Genomic DNA, 13,731 nt, shown 5'->3' with positions numbered 1-13,731 from the left:
TTAGTATGTGTTTATCTGAACCTCCTTTGTTATTTTGGAGTTTGAGTGCTGTGACTGTGAATTTACCAAATGTCCTTTTTGTATATATAAAAAAAATCTATTCCTGTCTTGGAAGTTTGCCTGCACAGGATGAGAGAATTCTGGATCTGAGAATTCCAAGCATTTTCACTGAGTAAAGAACCCATTCCTCATTTCTAGTTGGCCAAATCCTACCCTGGAGACTTGACATCTGGACTCCAGTCTTCGGAAATACCTTTGTTTCCTCAAGCCTTTTTAAGAGTTTGAATGAGAATTAAGAAACTGTTTCTCAGGAATGTCCTAGTGAATCTTTGTAGTACTCCTTTGTAATCAAATTTCTTTGCTTCAGGAGACCAGAATACTACTACATTTGCAAATTTACTAATCATACTGACTGCATTCACATCTAAGAAAATCTGCAGATGCTGGAAATCAAAGCAGTGCACACAAAATGCTGGAGGAACTTGGCAATCCAGGCAGCATCTATGGAGAAGAGTAAGCAGTCGTCGTTTCGGGCCAAGACCCTTCATGAAGAGTCAAGAAGAGACTGATGAAGGGTTTCAGCCCGATATGTCGACACTTTACTCTTTTCCATGGATGCTGCCTGGCCTGCTGAGTTCCTCCACCATTTTGAGTGTATTGCATTCAAATCTAACTCATTAATATCACAACTATCTAGGCTCCCAGGATTGACGTTTGTGGTATACCCTTGGTAACAGATTTTTGCTTCCTAATAACGCAGCTCAACACATAATAGGAACCAGCCTTGCTTCCATGGCCTCTCTCTGTATTTCTCACTGCCTCAGAGCAGACAGTGTAATTGAAGACCCACCAATCCCAAACAATTTTTCTTCTTTCTTCTCTCCCCCCCCCCCCCCCACAAGCCCCAAACACCTCTGTGGGCAGAAGATACAGAAACCTGAAAGTATGTGCCACCAGGCTCAAGGACAGCTTCTACCCTGCAGTGTTACAAGACAATTGAATTGTTCCCTAGTATGTTGTGACAGACTCTGACCTTAGAATCTATCTTGCTATGACTTTCCAGCTTATTGTCTACCTGCACTGCATTTCCTCTGTAGATATGTGCTTTATTGTTTCGTTATTGTTTTACCTTGTACCACCTCAGTACACGGTGTAATGATCTGATCTGTATGAACAGTCTGCAAGACAAGCTTTTCACTGTATCTTGGTACATGTGACAATAATAAACCAATTCCAATACAATGTTTAATCTATTTCTTTCCCCATAACTTTGTGCTAGGGTGACCTTTTTCATTTGATCGTGTTGCCACTTTTCTGCAGCTTGCTATGAAAGAATTTAAACAAAGTATTTGGGTCAAGACTGACCTAAATGGTGTTTTACTGCAGCAGTTAATGTTAAATGCTGCAATGACATCTGTTGGCTGGAAACTGGTATTACAACTTACAAAATGTTAGGATTTGGCTGCAGAGGCATGCAGCATGGAAAGAGGCCTTCAGCCCACCAAGCCCGTGCCATCCACTAAGCACCTATATTAGTGCAGCTGTAAACCTATGAGACTTCAATTTTTGAGTTATGGAAACTGGAGCACCTGAAGGAATTCCACAGTCACTGGGAAAGCATCTAAACTCTGCTCATCAGCACTGAAGACTGGAAGTGAATTTGGGTTGCTAAAGATGTCACTTTTTGTGACGTGAGATTAAATTTTACCAAGGAAGGTAGTATAAAGACCGTAGACCATAAGACATAGGAGCCGAATTTGGCCCGTCAAATCTGCTTCGCCATCCAATCATGGCTGATGCTTTTTTTCCTCCCTCCACAGCCCCACTACCCAGTCTTCTCCCTGTAACAATGCCATATCTCAAGCAAGAACTATCAATCTCCACCTTAAATACACCTAAAGACTTGTCCTCCATGGCTGCCTGTGGTAAGCCACCTGCTAGCTAAAAAAAATTACTCTGCATCTGTTTTAAATGGATGCCCGTCTATCCTGAGGCTGTGCCCTCTTGTCCTAGACTCCGCCACCATGGGAAATGTCCTTTTCATATTTACAGTGTCTAGGCTTTTCAACATTGAAAGTCTCAGTGAGATCCCCCCACCTCCCACCATCCTTTGAAATTCCAGCGAGTACAGGCCCAGAGTCACTAAATGTTCCTCATATGCTAACCGTTTCGTTCCCAGTATCACTCTTGTGAACCTCCTCTGAACCTCTCCAATGCCAGCACATGTTTTCTTAGAAAAGGAGCCCAAAACCATTCACAATACTCAAGGTGAGGCTTCACCACTGCCTTATAAAGTCTCAGCATCACATCTGTGCTCTTGTGTTCGAGATCTCTTGAAATGAATGCTAACATTGCATTTGCCTTCCTCACCACCGACTCTGGTGAGGAAGTTAACCATTAGTATGTTCTGCACAAGGACTCCCAAGGACACTTGCATCTTAGGTTTTTGGATTTTCTCCTCGTTTAGAAAATAGTCTGCACATTTATTTCTTCTACCAAAGTGCACGACAATGCATTTTCAGTACTCGGTGTTAGAGAGCTGATCAGAGCTGGAAGTTTTCGGATGACTCAGTTGGATTGTGGTCGGCATGGCAGGGAGAGTTTTTCTTCCTTCTCCCATCTGCGTGAGATGTAGGACATTTGAGAAACTTTGAACTTTACTGTGCTCAGGGACTTCTTCATCAAATTATGGTATTGTGCACTGTTGTAACTATATGTTATAATTATGTGATATTGTCAGTTTTTTTCAGTCTTGGTCTGTCCTGTGTTTTGTGATATCACACCGGAGGAAATAATGTATCATTTCTTAATGCATGCATTACTAAATGACAATAAGAGGACTAAGTATCTTCATAATCATAATTTTCCAACAATGTATTTCATTTACCACTTTATTGCCCATTTTCCTAATCTAAGTCCTTCTGCAGCCTTCCTGTTTCCTCAACTCTACCTGCCATATTTGTAGTATTTGCTGAAATATTTTGATGTTTCATCATTAATAAAGTGTCATGCTTCTGGCACTGTAATCAAAAATGAATTACTTGAACAGTAGACAACTCCTGTTGACTTGATTCATGAACTAGCTAAAGGTAAACCTGAAACATTAAGACTACCTCCTCTTCCTCATTTGAAAGCCTCCTACAGGGTAGTAATCCATCCAGCCAAACCATGCTTACCTACAAGTGGTAATGCAGTAAGAAATACCCGAGGTGACTAAAAACTAGGTCAGAGTAGTAAATTGCCACAGTGAGCTTTGCCTCCTCTTGAATGAGATGTCCTGATATCTCATTCCCTTCCTTAGATGTGGATTTGTGTTTTAGAACTTTAGTCATCTTTTCCTAAGGACATGGCTTTTTAAACATATTTGACAATTAACAGCAGCAGCAAGTTTGGTCTCAATAACTGATTGGGCTAGAGAGTAGCATCACAATATATCATGGTTAAGGGGGCCTTTGCAGTGTTCCATCCAGTAGCTGCTGCCTTTCTTTCTGTCCTTGTTAAGTTTATTTCTGCTTGCTCTCACTGGATAGCATTTTGGGTGTTTGGGTGGATGGCCCTGATGGTGTTGAAGAACCAACATAGAGCAATGCTCTCTCTGTGAAAACACTCTAAATTCAAAACGGGAGTCAAGAAATGAACCCCTCAGCCTTTCCCAGGCCAAAATCTCCAACATTAAGACCTTGGATTCTCTGTTGGGCAGACCATGTCTTACGCATGCCTGACGCCACTCTTGAAATGTATTCCAAACTCTGTTGCTGGAAGTTGTCATGTGAATAGAGAATTTTCAAGGATGCGCTGGAAACCTCCTTGTTAATTACTGATTCTTGGGAGTGTCTGACCTATGAATTCTTAGTGGAGAAAAGACATTGGTATTGTGAGCCTGCAATCTGAGTTGCGAGCACCCTATGTAAACAGGAAGGAGTGTAACATCTCAGACTGTTTGTCCCATTTGGTACCTCTAGCTTCATCTGTGTGAAGAGTTTGTGGTTTCTACATTAACCTCATCGGGGACCTCAGAACTTACAAAATTTGAGGCAGCAAGTCATGCTCAGTCCTGAGGGACTAGTTTAGATCTATGCATAGTGGCAGTAGGAATGGAGTGGAATACTAAAGAAATATTTTGTCTCTTGGGTTGAAAGGTTCATTTTATTATCAAAATATTCAACACTGAAATTCTGCAAATTTCTGGGTAGCCATGAAACCAAGAAAGAAAGGCAACATGATCATCAACCCCTAAGTCCTACCACCCTGCAAAAAGAAAAGAATAAATAAAGAACAAGCACATCAGCCCCCAAATCCCTCCCCTACACAAAAACAGATCAGGCACCTTGGCCCTCAAATCCCTCCAACCACACAAAAGAAACAAATAAAGGGTCTCTTAGTCCCCTTTTACTTTATCTCATTTTTACCAAGAATGAGCATGCAGTCAAATTATATGGAGAATGAAAACTCTGGCAGGTCATAGGTAGGGGGAAAAAAGATAAATTTAAGCTTTAGTGAGGTATAATCATGGAGAAGTCCGAATTAACGGTGAAGGTACATTGTTTTATAAAATGCAAATTGTGTCTGACTCTAGGTAGAACAGAAAAATTGAAAATGGGTGCAGTGTTTAGTGCAGAGGTAGGAAGTTTGCAGTTGATTTGAGTGGTTTATCTTTGAGGTAAGATGATCAGGTCTTGTGTTCAGACTGTTGGTGAATAGATATTTAAGGTGTGCTAAATAATTGACTTCAGCACTTATTCTGTCAAATAAGACAGATTCAGAAACGTCATTTCTGCCAATTTATTTCCCTTCAGGGCAAACAATGAAGCAGTCTTGCTGGGACTTGTCCTCGTATTTTGCTGTAGAATCACCTTTCCAATCCTGCAATAAACTCCATGAATTTTATTGGCTAAAATTTATTTGCATTTTCTGGCAGTTCAGAAGAGAACCACTAATTAGGTTCCCCTCATGGATTAGTAGACTCCAATGTCAGTGTTAATAAAGTTCAAAGGTTCATTTATTATCAAAGTATACAATGCTGAAATTCTTCTTCAGGTTGCCATGAAACCAAGAAAGAAAAAGGCCAAAATCCCAACCCCAAAATCCCCCTTCCTTGCACAGAAAAATGATAGTTCAAGCGAAAAACACAATATAAAGAAATTATAAGACTGGAAAAAAATGTCTGTAGTCCAAGTCCATATTCAAAACGCAGAAAACCTGAGTAATATCCTCTGGCACAGCTGCAGGCTCTCCCTGCTTCGGTAGCATAGCAGGGTGATCCTCAGCGATCAAAAGGCAGGCAGCTGGTGTGCGGCTACTACTTTCGCCTTGATGTTTCAATTTCCCTCCGTTGCCTTAATCGACCAGTAATTGGTGAAATGAAGTCAAACATCGGCTCGCAGCCTGCATGTCATGAGGTTCGTGCATGTTGCCTCTGCCTCCCAATCCTCTTGGAGACGGCAGAGTGCTGAAGCACCTAAACAATCTCTAACTAAAGTGAGCCTCTTGGTTGTAGATCGTGTTAAGCTTGAGTTATTCGAGTGGCACTCACGCAGACAAATTGAGAGTATTCCACCATAATCCTGAGTTGTGGCTTGTAGGTAATGACAAGGGATTGGGTGGTGATTTTTGTATACCTGTCATTCAGTATGGCATTGGTGAAACACGGCAATGTTTTGCAGGCAGCTGATGAAACGTCTGAATAAACTTATGAACTACTTTCATTGCAATCTGGAGCCTGTAATTTCCCTATAAGTAACGTACTTTCAAACCATCTTAAAAAACTAATGATTTCACTATCTTCTGAAGGACTCAGTGGACTTAACTCTCAGGAGTGCAGGTCTGGCACCTTTAAGTGGTCAAGATATATTGTGGCCAGAAAAGAGGGAGGAGGGGAGGACTCCAAGAAAGACTAAAACAGCAGTCTGGTAAAACTTCCTCTATCTAGTGTCTTGTTAGCAAAATTTCAGTCACTGGAGAATAAGATTGCAGCATCGGAGGAAAATAAGGATTTGCTGTATTGTGTTTCCTGGAGCCATGGTTTGCTCTGGATGTGCTGGATATGTCAGTAAGTGCTGAGGGCTTCACAATACACTATAGACTGGACTGCTGATTTGAAAAGTGTGAAAGGTGGGGGATGGGGCTCTGTGTTTCATGTTAAAATCTTTGTGGTGTTCGGAACTTGCAGTCTCGTTCCATTCCTGTTCCCCTGACCTGAAATATCTTATGATCAAGTGCTGACTGTTCTACTTATCAAGAGAGTTCTCCTTCCTCCGTGATTCTGACCACAGTTTACCTACTGCCAAAGGCTCGAGGTATTGAGTGTAGCAATTAGCAAACAAGAAAAAATCTATCCCAAAGCCTTCCAAATCATTGTTTTAGACTTCAATCAGGCTCGATGGAAGAAAGTTCTGCCCAATTATCATCAACATGTCACCTGCAGCATAAGGGTTCCAAACACACTCAACCATTGTTTATCATGATTAAGAATGCCTCTTGTTCCATTGGGAAAATGACTGCATTTTGGGAAATCTGACCATTGGTTGTCTTTCTGCCTACGTACAGGCAGTCTGAAGGGCAAGACTCAGATGGGGACAACAAAGAGGTGATTGTGGAAGGCAGAGGAGTAGCTATGGGATGGACTATGTTCAAGGACTCGTCAGAAGATCTGAATAGATCTGCCATGGTTGTCACAGACTTTAAAAACAGTTATAAACAAGTATGTCCCCACAAAATCATTGAGGGTTCTCCATCCAGAGGCCCTGGCTCAACAAAGAGATCCACAATCTGCTTGAGGGCCATATCAGTGGTATTCAGGTACCAAGTAAAATACAAGAGGTCCAGCTTTCATCTCCAGAAAGGCATTTTGCATGCAAAGTGGTAATTCCAGACTAAACGTGAATCTCTGAAGGATGCCCGACAACTGTGGCAGGGTTTGAATGCTATCTATCACCACCTACAAAGTGAAACCAAACGACATTGGTGTCACCAAGGTTTTGCTCCCAGATGAGCTCAATGCCTTTTAGCTTGCTTTGACTGTTGAAATATGGAGACATCATTGCAAACTCCTACAGCCCTCTGATTTCAGTCTCTGAGGCTGATGTGAATCCTTAGAAAGCATCCAGCTCAAGTGTGGAAACTGGCCGAGAACTGAAAACCAGTGCTGATAAACTAGTTGGAGTGTTCACTGTCATGTGGTAACTGGAAAGACATAATATACTGTATTGTGCAAGAGTCTTAGGCACTCAAAATGTGTGTATATGTGCATATTTACAACTTTTGCACAGTATTGTGGTTCATTTATTTTTAAAATAAACTGTGTAGAGGCTATAGTTAACTAGATGATAATCAGAATCAGGTTTAATATCACTGGCATATGTTGTGAAATTTGTTAACTTTACGGCAGCAGTACAATGCAATGCATAATGAAGAAAAAACCTGAATTACAGCATTTTAAGCAGTTCAGTATTGCAAAAGGAAAGGAATGAAATAAGCAGTAAGGTGGTGTTCATGGGTTCAATGTCCATTCAGAAACGCTTGGCAGCGGGAAGAAGCTGTTCCTAACTGAATTGACTTTATTTCTTGCATCCTTCACATATGTGAGGAGTAAAAATCTTTGTTATGTCTCCATCTGAATGTGCAGATTATAGTAATTTGTAATAAATAGTATGTGCAGTAAGATATACAACAGAACAGTCAATATAGGATAGAAATGCAATTGTATCAGTGTGAATCAATCAGTCTGATGGGCTGGTGGAAGGTGGAAGGAGCTGTCCCGGAGTATGTTGGTCCTGGCTTTAATGCTGTGGTACCTGTTCCCAGATGGTAGCAGTTGGAACAATTTATGCTTGGGGTGACTCAGGTCCCCAATGATCCTTTGGGCCCTTTTTTTGCACCTGTCTCTCTAATAGTAGGAAGCTCACATTGTTGAGGTCCCCCACAGAATCATTCCATTTATTTTGTTTACCAGAAGCATGTCCTTTGATAATTTCCTTTGCCAGGGAGCATCAAAGTTCTTGAGAACAAACTGGGAACTCTCTCTTTCCCTCTCCTTAGAATTGGTCTTTGGGTAATTGGTCTCATTGTATTGCTATCGTAATTTTGATCGGGGTTTTTCAGAATTGCTGATAAATTACATGGAAATATAAAAGCTGGGTGTTGCCACTGGAAATGCAGAGGTTGTGTTTTTTTTTACTTTAATTCTTTGCATACTGAATTCCAATTTTGTCTTTTTAATGACTTTGGCTTCCAGTCTACTTGAAAGGCATGTCCAATCTTGTGTGTGGCAGTTGGCCAGACCTCTGCCATGTTGTACAAACCATAATCATAGGATAAAAGAAATGGTATATAGCTGAATTAAACTTACTAGCATTGGCTCTATTGCCCATCGTTGTAATTCTTTCAGCTTTATACTGCAGCAAATATGATGAGATTTGGTATTCAAAGTACATAAGGTTGGATCATATGTGTAGATAACACACTGTGTTGCAGTGAGTAGTGCTAAATGCATGCACCCAACTGCAAATAAATTGGATAATGCAGTAACAAAATATCTGTTGTAGCAGCATTGTTGAATAAAGTGCAATCAAAATGGTAATGGGGATGGATAAATTCATGGGATTTCTGGCAAACTGCTGTCCGAAAGGCCACTTCAACAATAAAATTGTGATGTATAATACATTATTGAGTCACTGAGTTAAATTATACTTCAATAAATTATTCACTGCAACTAATTACTTTGGTTGTTAATTTAGACATTTTCCCATTTTCAACTGAAAATTCTGTAAAAATGGAAGTCAGATTCAGTGTGTACAATTTTAATGAAATGATCCTATTATTGCATGTATTATATTTTATTTATCTACCAGTATGTTGGCTTACAAGGAATTTTCTGCATATTCTTTATACTTAATTGAGTGCTACATTTTTGGATAGATACCGCAAACTGGCGCTGAAATGGCACCCTGATAAGAATCCTGACAATAAGGAAGAAGCAGAATCAAAATTTAAGCAACTTTCAGAAGCCTATGAAGTTCTTTCTGATTGTAAGTTTTATTAAGAATGGAATACTTCATCTGAAATAATGTTATTTGAGCTGTTATTAAAGCAATTTAAGGTCAGTATGGAAGGATGTCGATTATTCTTGAAATGTAGCTTTAAATGTTCTCATCTGGAATGAAACTAACATTTATGAAAGCTTTTGAAAAATTCAAATTTCATACCAAAAATATTTTGGAAATATTACATTTTTTAATAACTAGTTTTAATGCTCATGATTTCTGATTTCTAGGGTGTTATTTTGTAGCATTCTGCAGTGATCAAGGAAGCTTTATCTGCTGTCCCAAAATAAAAAAAAAAGATTCGAGTCAAGACTGGTACACTTCTAGATATTGTAGCTTCTACCAATTAATTTGCAAACAATGTCACTGTTGTCTCTGATTTGTATTTCTAACACTCTGTTAGATCACTATATATAGGCATCTGTTAGTCTCTTGAGATGATGGATTTGCGCCTTGGAAGGTTTCCAGGGTGCAGGCCTAGGCAAGGTTATATGGAAGACCGGCAGTTTCCAATGCTGCAAGTCTCCCCTCTCCACACCACCGATGTTGTCCAAGGGAAGGGCATCAGGACCCATACAGCTTGGTACTTGTGTTGTCGCAGAGCAATGTGTGGTTAAGTGCCTTGCTCAAGGACACAACATGCTGCCTCGGCTGAGGCTCGAACTAGCGACCTTCAGGTCACTAGACCAATGCCTTAATGGGCAAATGGTTTATCAGCCCTAGTGCCCTTCCCTTGGACAACATCGGTGGTGTGGAGAGGGGAGACTTGCAGCATGGGCAACTGCCAGTCTTCCATACAACCTAGCCCAGGCCTGTGCCCTGGAAACCTTCCGAGGTGCAAATTCGTGGTCCCACGAGACTAACGGATGCCTATATATATGTTAGATCACTGTGCAAATACCTTTATGCCTTTTCAGAATGCTGTGAAGCATTCACCAGTAACATTTATCATCTTTGATAGACTGTTGCTTGTTCTTAGCTATTCTAACTTGTTCTTAGCTATTTTGTGTAGTCATATTCTTGAAATTTGGCTCTGTGGCTATTTCTTCACTCAAACTGGCATCCAGCTGCTTTGTTTGTCTCTTGACTTGAAGTAACTTATGAATTTACATGTATTATTTAACAGTAAATGACAAAGTAGCCTTACTCAAAATGGCTTAGGTTACGTTCCTTCACTGAACTCTTCCCTGGAAGTGAAAATATAACTGATGTATCAATTGAAAGTAATGATGAAGGCTACTTTTGATCTGAATGTATATTTGAAAATGTGCATTATGAGCATGCAGGAAGAAAAAGGTCCAAATTTTCATGCTTAAAAAAAAAACAACTTTCCCCTGACATCTCCTCTGTACCTACTTCCAAGCACCTTAAAACTCTGCCCTCTAATGCTAGTCATTTCAGCCCTGGGAAAAGGCCTCTGACTATCCACATAATCAATGCCTGTCATCATCTTATACACGTCTATCAGGTCACCTCTCATCCTCCATCGCTCCAAGGAAAAAAGGCCAAGTTCACTCAACCTATTCTCATAAGGCATGCTCCCCAATTCAGGGAACATCCTTGTAAATTTCCTCTGCACTCTTTCTATGGTTTCTATGTCCTTCCTGTAGTGAGGCGACCAGAACTGAGCACAGTACTCCCAAGTGGGGTCTGACCAGGGTCCTATATGGCTACAACATTAACTCACAGCTCCTAAAGTCAATCCCACGATTGATGAAGGCCAATGCACCGTATGCTTTCTTAACCACAGAGTCAACCTGCACAGCAGCCTTGAGTGTCCTATGGACTCGGACCCCAAGATCCCTCTGATCCTCCACACTGCCAAGAGTCTTGCCATTAATACTATATTCTGTCATCATATTTGACCTACCAAAATGAACCACCTCACACTTATCTGGGTTGAACTCCATCTGCCACTTCTCAGCCCATTTTTGCATCCTATCAATGTCCTGCTAAACCTCTGACAGCCCTCCACACTATCCACAACACCTGCAACCTTTGTGTCATCAGTAAATTTACTAACCCATCCCTCCACTTCTTCATCCAGGTCATTTATAAAAATCAGGAAGAGTAGGGGTCCTAGAACAGATCCCTGAGGCACACCACTGGTGACCGACCCCCATGCAGAATATGACCCGTCTCCAACCACTCTTTGCCTTCTGTGGGCAAGCCAATTCTGGATCCACAAAGCAATTTCCCCTTGGATCCCATGCCTCCTTACTTTCTCAATAAGCCTTGCATGGGGTATCTTGTCAAATGCTTTGCTGAAATCCATATACACTGTATCTACTGCTCTACCACCATCATCCTACTGATTGGACTACCTTTGCAAAGTCTTGCTAAGATTTGATGTACTGAGGTAAGCTGCTTGTACATCAGGGGAGTACTGTGTGTGTCTGCAGTATGCTAGAATTGAGGCAGCTCTACAAGTTGCACTGGTGACCTGGGTTCAATCCAGACACCTTCTGCTGAAGTGAGAATTGCATGTGTTTCCTGGCTGTTCTGGTTTTCTTGCACAAAATCAAAGCTGTACTAGTTGCTGGATTGATTGGCTACTATAAATTGCCCCTTGACTGTTAGTGAATAGTAGAACCTGGAGGGAGTTGATAGGAATGTGGGGAGAATAGGTTTTATGGGAGATCAGTGGGAGAATAAGATTGCATAGACCTGGAAAATGTTATGTTGCTGCATTGTATGGAAATACTTCAGTGTTATTTGTAAAAGTTTTTTTTCCCTTGGCTTTTTTTAAATGTGCACTTTAATTAGCAGAATAGTACCTCTTTGTTTCAAAATTAATTTACAGTCTGAAGTTTTCCATTTGGTATAATTTATCAGCAGTGGTGTTTCATGTGATTTCAAAGTTTAAGGTAAATTGTCAAAGTACATACATGTCACCATGTACAACCCTGAAATTCATTTTTTTGCAGGCATTCATAGTAAGTACAAAGAAACAATAGAATCAATGAAAGACCACACCCAACAAGACAAAACAATGATTGTACAAAAGTGAACTAACTGCCAATACAAAGTAATAAATAAGTAAATATTGAGAACATGAGATGAAGAATTCTTGAAAGTGAGTGCGTAGATATCTCGATCAGTTCAGTGATGAGTGAAGTCCCGTGTCCCAAAATATTCTACTTAGCTTTTACTGTTATTAGTAGCAAGTTAATTACAGCAATCTTTGCTTATTTTCCTACATCTGCAGGCATTATTTTTCAGAGAAGTAGATATTTACTTTGCCCTTTAACTAACTCTGATAGAACTGTGTGCATTTGATTTGCAGTTTGATTAGTGTTTCCTTCTAACTTCTATTGAGTCAAACTATGTTCTAACTGTCCAAGATTTTTGAAAATCATTGAAAAAGGGAATGCTTTTATTGATCTAGTCATAAAATAACACTTAGCCATTGGTGAAAAGATAGCTCATTCCAGGGCTGAATCTCGAGATTCTGATCAGTTGCTGGGGTATTCAGAACTATTCAGAAAGCAAGGGATGCAAAAGTGGGTATTAGCTGATTACTGACTTTTGAAAAAACGTTAACAATTATTGAGGAAGTAATAACAGTATAATTGGACAATATTAATCCAAACAATTAAGGCTTCTATTAAGGAATGGAATGTAATGGGGAAAAGGCAGGAAAGTGACTTTGAGGATTGTTGGATTAACAATGATCATATTCCATAGTGAAGAAAGCTTGAGGGATAGAATAACCTATTCCTCATGGTCTTAGCATATTTCTATGATAAGACATTTTGTCAGAACCCAGCTAGAACTATATTTTGTATCTCGTCCAACACATCCAATTATATGGATTTAGAGTTTTTAAAAGTCTGATATTTAGGCATGCAAACGGAAAACCTCAATTAAACTCTGCATATATATGTAAATCTGGTAGACATTTGAATACCTAAACAATGGTTCCTTATGGAACCATTGTCTACAGACAGCAGAGCTCAGCCTGATTTAAAAAAATAAACACCAGTATTAAAGTATTATCAAAACAATTTGTGGCTGATTTAAAAAAAATGTCATTTGTATAAAAATATTTTGGTTCAAAGTCAAATTAATACTTTTGATATTAAAATTATTTTTTCTTAACACAGCTTCAAAGCGTGACATCTATGATCGATATGGCAAAGAAGGTTTGACTAATGCTGGTGGAGGTAAGTTTTAAAACGTTTTTTTTTAAATATAATAACAAATTACTATTTCCAGTCCAAATACAGATTCTCAACCCAAGATGTTGACAATCCATTTCCTCCCAAAGTTGCTGCCTGACCTGCTCTGTCCCTCCAGCATTTTGCTCATTGTTGCCAGATATTTAACGTGGTTACAGACGTCATTATAGCTCGTGAGGACTTTATTTTTCTTTGGAATAGCTTTATATTTGACCGCAATTTTACATTCTAGGTGAAGGTGCAATGCTTGTTTATTCCTTACAGCCTAGGTGGGGACTTGCACTTGATAGTTCAGTCAGTCAGAAACATTACAGACGCATTATATTACTCTGCATCAACAGGGCCAACAAAATGAGGTGAATCTTCAGGGAGTGTGGACATATTGGCAGATGGGCACTGGACTGCCTGATTTTAGAGCAGAGGCTGTGGTGCAGCATTCTACTTAGTGGGACTTCTGTGCTGCCTGTTTGAAATGAGTTGGTGCAATCATCTGAAGATTTGCCACCTAT

At 39.9% G+C, this 13,731-nt stretch overlaps 1 protein-coding gene across 5 annotated transcripts in view; it reads left to right on the top strand.

The window, feature by feature from the left end:
* The window catches only part of dnajb6b (DnaJ heat shock protein family (Hsp40) member B6b), a 116,107-nt gene that overhangs the window by 25,899 nt on the left and 76,477 nt on the right, over window positions 1–13,731 (top strand). For all 5 annotated transcript variants that reach the window (XM_072254034.1, XM_072254035.1, XM_072254033.1 and 2 more), the window contains 2 exons: window positions 8,917–9,026; window positions 13,148–13,207. In XM_072254034.1, the coding sequence (XP_072110135.1) occupies window positions 8,917–9,026; window positions 13,148–13,207 (170 nt within the window). The remainder of the gene's footprint in view (window positions 1–8,916; window positions 9,027–13,147; window positions 13,208–13,731) is intronic.

The sequence above is a fragment of the Mobula birostris genome, chromosome 3 (assembly GCF_030028105.1).
Source record: "Mobula birostris isolate sMobBir1 chromosome 3, sMobBir1.hap1, whole genome shotgun sequence".
In the NCBI taxonomy this organism is placed as follows: Eukaryota; Metazoa; Chordata; class Chondrichthyes; order Myliobatiformes; family Myliobatidae; genus Mobula; species Mobula birostris.
The sequence above is the reverse complement of the archived record's forward strand: the minus strand, read 5'-3'. Positions and strand labels throughout refer to the sequence as shown.